We start from the raw sequence: 10930 nt of genomic DNA, 5'->3' as shown, positions 1-10930 counted from the left end.
GAGACTAGGGCCCGGGCGGAAGGTGGCTGAAATAAAACTGTTCTTATTTTTTCTTTTTTCTTTTTTTTTAAGTTTTCTTAAATCCCAGCTCACCCGCTCTGGCTGTGACTGAGCGGGGAGGCTGGCGGGGCCTGGGCCCGGCGCACCACGTGGCTCCCCACGTGTGAGGCGCCGCTGGAGACGAGAGGGTCGAGGTGTTGCAGCTATTTGTCTCCGACCACAGGCACGGATGGTGGCCTGCTCCAAATCCAAGTGTGACCTATAAATGGATAGGAAAAATAGCCTGGGACATCTACAGATCACAGACTAGGAGAGCAGCCTTTTATTTAAGTTCTTGTCAGACATAATTCTCAGTTAACTGCTCTTACTCATTTAGTACCTATAGTTGTCATAAGGAATTATTAAACTTAATAGTGGAGTTTATTTTCATTTCAGTGCTTAACAAGATGCCATTGCTATGCAGTGTCAGGATTGTCTAGTCTATGTTTTCTTCTTCAGTGCAGACTTGCCTGAAGAAGCAATCCTGCATATGTCTTCAAAGTGAGGAGATTAAATGAGTTCCTCAGAGTCGTGCAGGAGGCTTGCAAGTTACGTGCTTAACCTACCATTCTTTAAACCGACTTTTAATGTCGGGACTGAATTTTATGTTTAAAAGTTTGCATGTTGCCAATGTTGTTTACTTCTCTTGAGTTTAAAACTTTGAAAAGATTGCAGTAAAATGCAAAAAGGGAAGATGGTAGGATGTATGTATTTGGTAGATTATAGTTTCTCTCACTCTATTAAGTAATATGGATAGGCAGAAAGTGCTACAGAGTCACTTTCTGTTTAACTTTTGCTGTCTTTATTTCAGCAGAACTAAGAATTGCTAGTCTAATCAAAGCCATGATGTCTCTTTGACCTGGCTTTTGGCCCCTCAGTAGAGATACAAGTTGTTGAGTTTTAGTTAATGTTCAGCATTCTTGGATCAGCTTGCCTGTGGGATGTGTTGAGAGGACCTGAACGAAGCATGGCTTTCCACTTCAGAAGATTTTCTTGATGTTCCAAACTACATTTTTTCAGAATTGGGGTATTGTTACCTGGTGGTCAGAGCTTAATTGTCTGCCTCTTCTGGTGAGGACAAAAGCTGAAGACAGGAGCATTGCTAACTCTGTAGCATGTTTTCAGGTTACAGATGTGGAAATTCAGCCAGCTGAATACTGACTAGCTTTGGTGACAGTCAAGTCTAGTGTGTTCAAGAATTCTCAAACACACTTCTTGTGGCAATAAAAACTCGTAAGTGAGTAGCATTTCTTTTTAAATTAATAATATTTTGACTTCTCTTTTGAAAGGAAATGCTAGCACTTGTGTTAGCAGTCCTTTTTGCCTTTCCAATACTTATCTTACAGGAAAGCAAAGCTCTGCTTCCTATTACATAGGTGTTTTGCCTTGTTCAGCCTGGCTCTGAGCTGGCATGTCAAACTCAGGTGTGGTGGTGTTGGTTGGTCACCAACCAACAGCCTGGAAAGAAGCTGCTGATTTCTCAGTGTTTGCCTCTTTGATATATCTGTCTTGCCAGAGAGCTCTTAAGTAAGGCTTTAGCAGTAGTTTTTATCTAGTCTGCCCTTTGATTGAAGGAGTGAAGTCCTATTAATATTGAAAGGAAATGATACTTGTAGATAAGAGAAGCAGCTGGTAAGTATAATGAAGATCATTACCCCTGTTGTATGGGGCCTTGTACTGTTAACAAGTTGTTGAATTCTAAGGAACTTCTAGTATCCAGAAGAATTGTGAGTAATGTTAGAGGTGAAGTTCAGCTTCCTTTCTACTATGAGGCACCCAAGTTAGTTTGCTTTTGTTTGTTAAAGAAAATTACTTCCTCAGAGCATCTAGACTAGAAACCATAAAGAAGAATTACAGTGGAGCTTAGTGGTAGTTCATTCTGTCATCAGGTCCAGATGAGCTACTAAAACAGCCTTGGATATTGCTGAATCATGTGTGTGAAAACTAATAGCACCTCTTCTGTTTTACAAGTTTTGAATGTGTTAATTAAGCCACAGAAAAACATGATCTTCCACTTCTAAGTTTGATACTGGAAACTTCAGAGCTTATGGTATTGTTAGAAGAGTAATAAAGGAACTTTGTCACTTTGAAGTTTGGTGCAGAAGTTGCATGCAGAAGTTTCAAATCTGATGTAGGGAACAACTGTGGTGGCACCTCTCATCTGGATCTCTGAGCTTTTCTCAGCCCATGATCTTCAGCCAAAGGGTGATCACACAGAACAAAGTCTACAATGTGTTGTTAATCATATCTTGCTGAACAGCTGTGAGGTGATTTATTTCAGCTTCAGACTACAGTTTTAAGAGCTCTGTAGAAGGAGTTCAGGTAAACAACTACCTTCTCTTTAGCAGAATGGTAAGGTTTGAGGCAATCAGACTTGGGTTTATTTACAAGTTTTGAAATGTGGTCTATGAGACAGTGGCTTAGTGTATCTTGCAGGATTTCATCTGGCTCAGACATGGTTGATGAGGCAAGCCATGGTTCCTGTTTGTGTTCCATAATTTTCTTGTCCTGGTGAGGCAAAAATCTAGTTCTGGGATGCAAAGGAGGGAGGAGGTGGGGGTTGCAAGCTGCTTTGCATAACATTTTTGAGTTGTGAAAAATACTGGTAGATGTGACTGACTGAAAAGTTTCCAAGAAGATTTAAACAAGTAGGCTTCTTGCAGCAGGCTTGTTTTAGGTGGCCTTGATAGATAAAAGGAACTGCTGGAAACTTGCCTGTGATGACAAAATGGAGGAGTATTGACTAATAGAGAATGTGAACTTGGGTGTGTTTTACTCCACTTTTTTTTTTTCCTCTTAGAAGTAACTGAAAAATGTAATGGTGTCCAAACTGCTTGGAGACTGTCCATTTAAGGACTTGTCTTCTGAACCAACCTCTCCTGGATATTGCCCCTCAAAAGGGGCTGTTGGCTTTATCTGAAAACTAAATCCTTATGTTGGTCTTTAAAACAGTTAAGGCTTCTTAGAATGTGGAGTGAGTAAAGCTGGTGTCAGCTGCACCCACCTCTAGGTGGTGAACTTGTATTCAGTTTCAGATCCTTCCCAGAAGTTAAATATTAATTGAAGAGAAATTCCAGGCAGACTGGTTGGTATTTTTCATATACTTAAGGTATCTGGAGATGGAGCAGCATGCTTTGTTATGATGCCTCTGTGGCAGCTATAATCCTCAGATCTGAGTTTAGGGGGAAAAGGGGGCAGTAGTCTTAAAGGACAATTGTCTGGATACTTGTTTGACTTCAGATTTCTTACTCAGTTTCTGTTATCTTGGCCAGTTTGATGTATACCAACAAGTTTTTCCTCTTGAAGGAGCAGTTAAAAAGGAAGCAACTTTAAATCAGATGTAGAACTTATCTTTTCAGATTCTTTTAGGGCAGTGAGTAGTGAAGTTTTGCCTGTTATGCAGATACTGCCTGACTGGCAGATTGACGGACTAGGTCTATCTTAGATTACTAGATAAATTACTAGATTAATCTTACTATGAAAACTTTTACACTGTGTATCTAAGGCAGGTCTAGCTCACCTATTAAATATGTCTTTTACAGTATGCTAACCTAAGTGTATGTCAGGTTCTTTATATGGGTAACTGCTGGCAATATTCAATCCTGTCACTTCATGCTGTAGTCTTAAGTTGCTGTTCTATCCAGAATGTTTTTAAAAGAAGACTTTTTCAAAGAGTTGCCAGTTTAGTGAAGAACAGATCTTGGTATGTCATTCAGAAACCCCATCTTGTCCCTCTTGAAATTAAAAGCAACATCAGCTATTGTGCCTGAGCCCAGCTCCTGTATTTGGCTTTGCTCATGTTTTTCCTGTTCTGCAGTGTCAACATAGTTGCTATGAAAACAGGCATAAACAACAGCATGCTGAGTGCCAGCTGCTGCCACCATGGTAGACAGCTCTCCACCCTTGGCTGTTCAAATATGATAGTTTGAAGTCTGGAACACTGAAATGAAGCAGAGAAAACTGGATTTTGTGTAAAATCCAAGTATATCTCAAGTGCTCAGACAACCAGTCGTCTTATTCTTGTAACAGCTGTTTAGGATTCTCTTGCAGCCTTTCATTGCAGAACTTCATTTTAAGAGCATATACCCACATCTACCTTCCAGCTGGCCAAGATGATGGATTACAGAAGTAGTATACTAAAGTTTGTCTGTTGTATGTTAAGTTCTCAGGCTTCTGCTGTGGTTGGAAGGTTGGATGGCAGGTCATCTCTGTGCTGAATCTTATTGGAAATAAAGGAACTGTTTTGAGGGAGGAGTGGCTAAAAAGCCACAGTAAATGTGTCCAGCATTGGAGTACTTTAAAAATAACTCTTCAGTGGAGTCTGTATGAATTTTTAGAGCTAAATGTCAGGATGCTAATTCTGATTCCTTCTTGAGGTCATGTGTTGTTCTTACTGCTTTTGTAGTGGCTTTCGTTGGGGCACATCTCGTGAACGTTCCTGGGATGGTAGGTGGTTTGTGGAGGAGAGAAGCATTCTATAACATGAATAAATTGTAGGGTTACAGGAGGGTTATCTTTGTGGGGGATCAGGTAAACTGACTAAACATGCCAGATAATAATTCTGCTTCTGTTGGGTTAAGAATAATGAATTGTGAGAGAGAATGTGAAGTAATTAAGCTTGACTTGTATCTGTAAACTAGTGTGTTTTAAACTTGTCTACAAGTACACTTAAACATTTAAATTGCAGTCTTTTTTAAACTTCCTTGTTCTTTTATTTCTAGTTCTAAAAGTCTTGCGTAACTTGTTTTACAGCTGTGGGCAGTTGTAGTACTGTGACCACAGTCCATTTAACCTGTCCCATCCTAAACACTGCTTCAGAGGCCTGTGACAGGCTGACTTTTCTGCTCAAAGAAACACATACGTCCATTCCCCAATATGGGCAAAAGAAGTGGTTTATACTATCTGGACATGCGTGCCTAGCTGATGTTCCCTAGCATTCTAAGGATGTTTTCCAAGTTAGCCTTGTAGATATCTGGCAAGTATCTGGTGTCTTAGGGAAGCCAAATGTCTTAAACATTTTCTTTCATGTAAACCTGGGAGTGAGGTATGAATCCTGAGCTGTAGATTAATGTATTGAAGCCAATTCTTGTTTCTCAGATTTTTAACTGCTATTTTGGTCATAAAAGACCTTAAATCTTCAAATGTTAAGCTAATGTGCTCTTCAAGAATTTAAGTTTAACACTGCTTGTTCTTGAAATCAGCCTCTAGAATGAAGCTTGTTTAGTCAATAAAACTAGTAGCTGCCAGGCAGAGACTTCAAGAGAAAGCATAACAACTGGCAGGAAGAAATAATTTGTAAAGATAAGTAGCTGGCTTTTGAGTTTGAAGGATAAGGAATAGGGTACATCACCGAAAGAGCAGCAGTAAGGCTGGTAAGACAATAGCTAAAGGGCTCTACTGATTCTTTTCCCTACTTCTAAGTATTTTGTAAGTTTTTGAAGCAAAGACTGGCGGCAGAAACTAATTAGAAGAGAAGTTCTGTAGTATGCTCTGTGATCGTTCAAAGCTGCCTTATTCCAAGCAAAATAGACAAACTTGCCTCCTACAGTGGTTTTAATAGTCATGATCGGAGATTGTAAAAGAAAGTATCGGGTTAGCCAGAAGTTCCACTTGGTTTTCATTGCCTTTGCTGGGGTGGGGAACCTCTAAATCTCTTACTTTAATGTAGCCTTTGGTTGGGGGAGGAGAAGGTGCTCTAAAAATTTCCCTTTTTCCTCTGGCAGGTGATCTGCAGCCATGAGCAGCAACGAATGCTTCAAGTGTGGACGTACTGGCCACTGGGCTCGGGAATGCCCTACTGGAATTGGACGTGGACGTGGGATGAGAAGCCGTGGCAGAGGTGATTGATCAGTGTGGTTTTTAGTTTATTTGTACAGTAAGATCTCTAGCTGACTGTTCCGAATAGTGTGTAAAAACTGGCTTTGTTAGTCTGAAGTAAAGAAGTTTGGACACAAATTTGTAATAACTTTTGCTGGTTCTTATCTCTGTATAATAACTTTGCGGGGGTCCTCTGAGAATGAAGCTAACTGGTCAATTCAACTGACTGTGTCCTTGATTAACTCTCGGGCATATTCTGAATGTGGTCCTTAAACCTCTTTTCTCCTGTTACCCATTTCAAGCAGGCTTCCAGTTCATGTCTTCACCTCTCCCGGACATCTGTTACCGCTGTGGTGAGTCTGGCCATCTTGCCAAGGACTGTGATCTTCAGGAGGATGGTAAGTATCACTAAATATTCTATCTCTTCAACCGCATAGGCAGAGACCTGTGGTTGAAGAGAAGGATGTAGTACAGTGATAGTAATTCACTGGAAATAAGCTGTACATGCCCTTTGTTAGAAGCATGCTACATCTCTACCAAGGTTTTATAGTCTTGTTTGGCATGTTTTTCTTATTGTGGAAGCCTGCTATAACTGCGGTAGAGGTGGCCATATTGCGAAGGACTGCAAGGAGCCGAAGCGGGAGAGAGAGCAGTGCTGCTACAACTGTGGCAAACCTGGCCACCTGGCTCGTGACTGTGACCACGCAGATGAGCAGAAGTGCTATTCTTGTGGAGAGTTTGGACACATTCAAAAAGACTGCACCAAAGTGAAATGCTATAGGTAAGAACTGACAAGAGACCAACTGCAAAATGTACCTGAAGTGATTTATTCTGTATCTAATTTTGGTTAGGAAGAGAAGCTTAAACTTTAACCAGTTATCTACTGTTGTTCAAAGCTAAGACTTAAAGACCTGTTAGCAAAGTCAGGTAATAGATGCAGTAAACAACCCCAAAACCAAACAAACAAAACCACGCTTTATTTGATCCGTGGTGGTTTTGGCATTAATGTGAGCGGATCAGTTGGGGAACAGTTCTGATCTGTTGAAGGCAGAAACTTGCCTCATGTTAAAGAATTCTGGCATGCTGAAGCAGAATTCTTGAATATGGAACTAGTGTTGCATGAAATTTAAGCAGATGTGACAGAATAAGAATGTTTTTCTGAGTAACTATTGTGGGTGATCTTTACAAAGTCACTTGCTTTTTCCAGGTGTGGTGAAACTGGCCACGTAGCCATCAACTGCAGCAAGACCAGTGAAGTCAACTGCTATCGCTGCGGCGAGTCAGGGCACCTTGCACGGGAATGCACAATTGAAGCTACAGCCTAATTATTTTCCTTTGTCGCCCCTCCTTTTTCTGATTGATGGTTGTATTATTTTTCTCTGAATCCTCTTCACTGGCCAAAGGTTGGCAGATAGAGGCTACTCCCAGGCCAGTGAGCTTTACTTGCCGTGTAAAAGGAGGAAAGGGGTGGAAAAATCAACTTTCTGCATTTAACTACAAAAATGTTTATGTTTAGTTTGGTAGAGGTGTTATGTATAATGCTTTGTTAAAGAACCCCCTTTCCGTGCCACTGGTGAATAGGGATTGATGAGTGGGAAGAGTTGAGTCAGACCAGCAAACCCTCTCTGGGTTACATGGAAGTGATCCTATGCAGGAGGAAAGAAATTCTGGAAGTGTCTAAACTTCCTCATAACTTTAATTTTATTACAATGGCCTTGGATTGTCTGACCTCAGTAGCTGTTAACACCAAGTAACATCTGTATCAGGCCCTACCTAGAGCATATAGCTGAGTGGGAGTAAACAAACAAGATGCACATGCCTGTTAATGGCCATGAGAGAGAGAGAGAAATCGGGAATAAACTTTAAAGTAACAGTAATTCAGTCAATGGGCGTTCACGTTGGAGATACAGAATGTAATGGGAAGGTTTTGAATAAATATTTCCAAGTCAGTCTGAAACCCAGTGCTCATATGCACATCAGTGCTCATAGCATATACAATTTGGAGCTATTCAGGAGTTGCAAATAAATGCATTTTCACAGAAATCAAGATGTTATTTTTGTATACTATATCACTTAGGCAACTGAGTTTCATTTGCTTGTAATCAGTTTTTAAAGTAAGATGGTAAAAGCAATTGAAGTCCTAGAACATAGAAAATGTAATTTTAAACTATCAATAAAGCTGGAGGAGGAAGGGGAGTTTGGCTAAAGTTCCTTTTGTTTATTTTTTTTGTTTTCATGTACACAGTGCAAAATAACACATTAAAAAGGGGTATGTGGAGGTGTGAAGTTCAGTTTGGACTTTTCTTTGTGCTGTCATATGTCACATTACCATGGGACCATCAAACTGTAAATGCCTTAAGTGCAGTCCTTTGTCCAGGCTCTTGTGTATGTGCATATGTTCATGTGGATGGATTGCGTGGTCTGTGTGCTGATGCAGTTGCAGCATTTCTTCAAAAACTGTTAAGGCATGGAAGTTGTTGAAAATGCAGCGAGTTCCAAGCCTGGAGGAGTTTAATGGTCTACTAGCAGTACACAGCTATCACAGCTGTTGCTACACCAAGAGCTGTAATTTAAAATGCCCAACATTGCAGGCACTTCCTGTTACCATAGGTTGTTTCATGTTGGTAGACCGTGGGTTAGTAAACAGTTCAGCAGTTTGACTGATGGAGAGGAAGGTGAGTAAAGTGTCCTGACGTGCAAGAAAAACAAGGCCAGGAGTTCTTGACCTGTCAGTGCTTTGCTGTAAGGCACAGCTTTAACACTTGGTGTGCAAGTGAGTGACTGCAGGCTCAGCTGGAGCACCTTGTGAGCTCTGAGCTGTCTTGAGCTCTAGCAGGTAGTGTGGAGTGTGGCCAGGAGTGTGCTGTACTGTACTCACTTTGTGCACCTTCACCCACACACAAAGTGAAGGCTTTTGTTACTTTTGACTCCCTAAGTTGTTTTTTTTCATAGGTGAAGAAATTAAGTAGCCTGTGATGTTGGGGTGGTTGTGAGTGGATCTTCTAGGGAGGGAAGTCCCAGGCTTACAGTCTTACAGCTACACTGAAGTTAAACTGAATTGGCGCTGTTCTAGATCTGTGCTCTAATAACCAGTTAAGTATTGCATTAACACTTCCAGTTAACATGGAAGCAAAGCTGTTAAATACGATGCAGTCATGCAGTGGTGCCCCTGAAGGTTGTGGTCTTGTGGGAACAACTTGAGCCTGCTGTTTTCAGGCTGTAGCACAGAAGTGAGGTTTACAGAATGGCAATAAGAACTCCAGATGATGACCTGGGAGATTTGTGATGAGTCTTAGCTGGGAGTGTTTGAAACTGTGAAAGTAAGTGTGTTGCCTGATAATCTCTGATACTTAAATGTGCATCCAAGAAAATTGTGATGGTGATAGCTGCTGTGTCACACCGGGTGAATGCTGGGTGGTGGTTGTTTTGCAGTGGGCTGCTGTAGCAATTTAGAGTGTTTAATAAAATAAAGATTTATGAAGAACTGAAGTTTTCAGCCTGGGTTTGATTTTCAAAGCCTGTGGAAAATGTTGAGCCATAGTAAGGAGAAAAAGAAGATGGGTAGAATATGAAGTACGAGGTGGCTGGAGCAAGGGTCATGGCTGGCAGCAGAAAGGCTTTAGAAAGGCTGAGTCAGTGCTGCGAGGACAGAAGGAAACGCGCTGTGGAAAGAAGTCTATTTGAAGCACTTAAAGAGGGAATGTTCTTGTGCTGCTTTGCTGAAGCAGAAAAACATCTCAAGTGTTTGCTTCGCCTGGTCAGCGTGACAAAGATGTGGAAGGCAGGTTTACAGGGTGGCAACCCAAAATGAGATGGTGACTGCTCTTGCAGTTGGGTGTGATTTGTTGGCACCATGCTTCTGGTCCAACCTGTTTGCTGAAGAAGAAAGCCTTTCAGCTCTTGTGGATCTAAGGGGTAGGGAAGAAGTTCTTGCCCGAGCTGTGTGGTGGTTTTTATTGTTTGTGGGTTTTTTGTAAATAGCTGCAATTAGAGCATGAATGTACTTTTGAGTCTTAAAACATGATTGCCAACACTTGAGTGGCTTGTCTTGGGGTGGCCTCATGGCATGCTCTGTAAAGCTGTGGGATAGGTTAGTATGAATTAACTCAGTCTTTAAATATAGTTCTCTTCGTTAATAAAATTCAAAGCTCTGATTACAAAGACCTGGAAGTCTTTGGGACTTAACCTGTAAGTAAAAATCCGCTGTGTCGAAGACTTGCAGTGCTGGTGGCTTCTGCAGTCCACTTTCCATTCCTGCAGAACTTGGCGATGAAGGTTGGTTATGAAGGTCCTGAAGCTACTGTGTCAGTGCTCCAATGCTTACCTGCTGTAATATCACTGAATGACTTTGATGCAGCTGAAGGGTAGCATTGTTATCTGATAATGTATTTTTTTTAATAAAGAAAATGGGATTTGAAAGCTGAGAAAAACAAACCAGGATGTAACTTTAAAAAGATGACTCCAGCTGAGGTATCTCTTTGTAGTCACCTTTCTGTAGAGAACAGCGTAGAGTGCTGATGCTGCGCGAGTTGTTCCCAAGATACGAAGTGAACAAGCAGATTTTGGAAAGCTGTGGAGACTCAAAGTACAAACCTAGTGTTTCTGTTGTTCCACATTGATGTTTTTCACTAACACTGAAGCATCTCATCCATTTTGAAGACCAATCCCATGACACACTCCAGTGCAGTGGTTTTTACAGATCTAGTGGACTATGGATCAGGAGGGTAGAGAGATAAGCGTGTAACAGATTTTCTACAGAAGAGGCTCTCTGAAGGGCTAGCATTTTTTTGGAAAGGGAAATATTATTAGGAGCTAGTGAATAAATCCTCACTGAAAACCAATCTTGTTAGTGTGGTTTTTAGACCAACTGCAAAGGATTGATGGAATTGCTTCACTGTCAGGGTCTGCATACAGTAGGCTACAGAAGAAATGTGGACAACGGGAGGATCTACTTTAAAAAAAAAAAAAGGTACAGAAATTTGCATTCTGCAAGTATATTTTTACAAATTGTAGTTGTGAAAACATTATCTATATAAAAAGTAATGCCAGGTTTGAGCCCTCGGAGGACGCAGGC

At 41.0% G+C, this 10930-nt stretch overlaps 1 protein-coding gene across 5 annotated transcripts; it reads left to right on the top strand.

Moving 5' to 3' along the window:
* Window positions 1-5751: 5751 nt before the first annotated feature.
* Window positions 5752-8139, top strand: CNBP (CCHC-type zinc finger, nucleic acid binding protein). Of its 5 annotated transcripts, none has more exons than XM_010190109.1 (4): window positions 5752-5878; window positions 6159-6254; window positions 6439-6637; window positions 7064-8139. In XM_010190109.1, the coding sequence occupies exons 1-4, from the start codon at window positions 5776-5778 to the stop codon at window positions 7179-7181; spliced, it is 516 nt and encodes a 171-aa protein (XP_010188411.1). In that variant the 5' UTR covers window positions 5752-5775; the 3' UTR covers window positions 7182-8139. The 5 variants fall into 5 exon arrangements, with proteins under 5 accessions (XP_010188411.1, XP_010188412.1, XP_010188410.1 ...); XM_010190110.1 differs by having other exon boundaries at window positions 6162-6254; window positions 7064-8063; XM_010190108.1 differs by having other exon boundaries at window positions 5776-5878; window positions 6162-6252; window positions 6431-6637; window positions 7064-8063.
* Window positions 8140-10930: the final 2791 nt, after the last annotated feature.

The sequence above is a fragment of the Mesitornis unicolor genome, unplaced genomic scaffold, assembly GCF_000695765.1.
Source record: "Mesitornis unicolor isolate BGI_N332 unplaced genomic scaffold, ASM69576v1 scaffold23878, whole genome shotgun sequence".
Taxonomy (NCBI): domain Eukaryota; kingdom Metazoa; phylum Chordata; class Aves; order Mesitornithiformes; family Mesitornithidae; genus Mesitornis; species Mesitornis unicolor.
The sequence above is the reverse complement of the archived record's forward strand: the minus strand, read 5'-3'. Positions and strand labels throughout refer to the sequence as shown.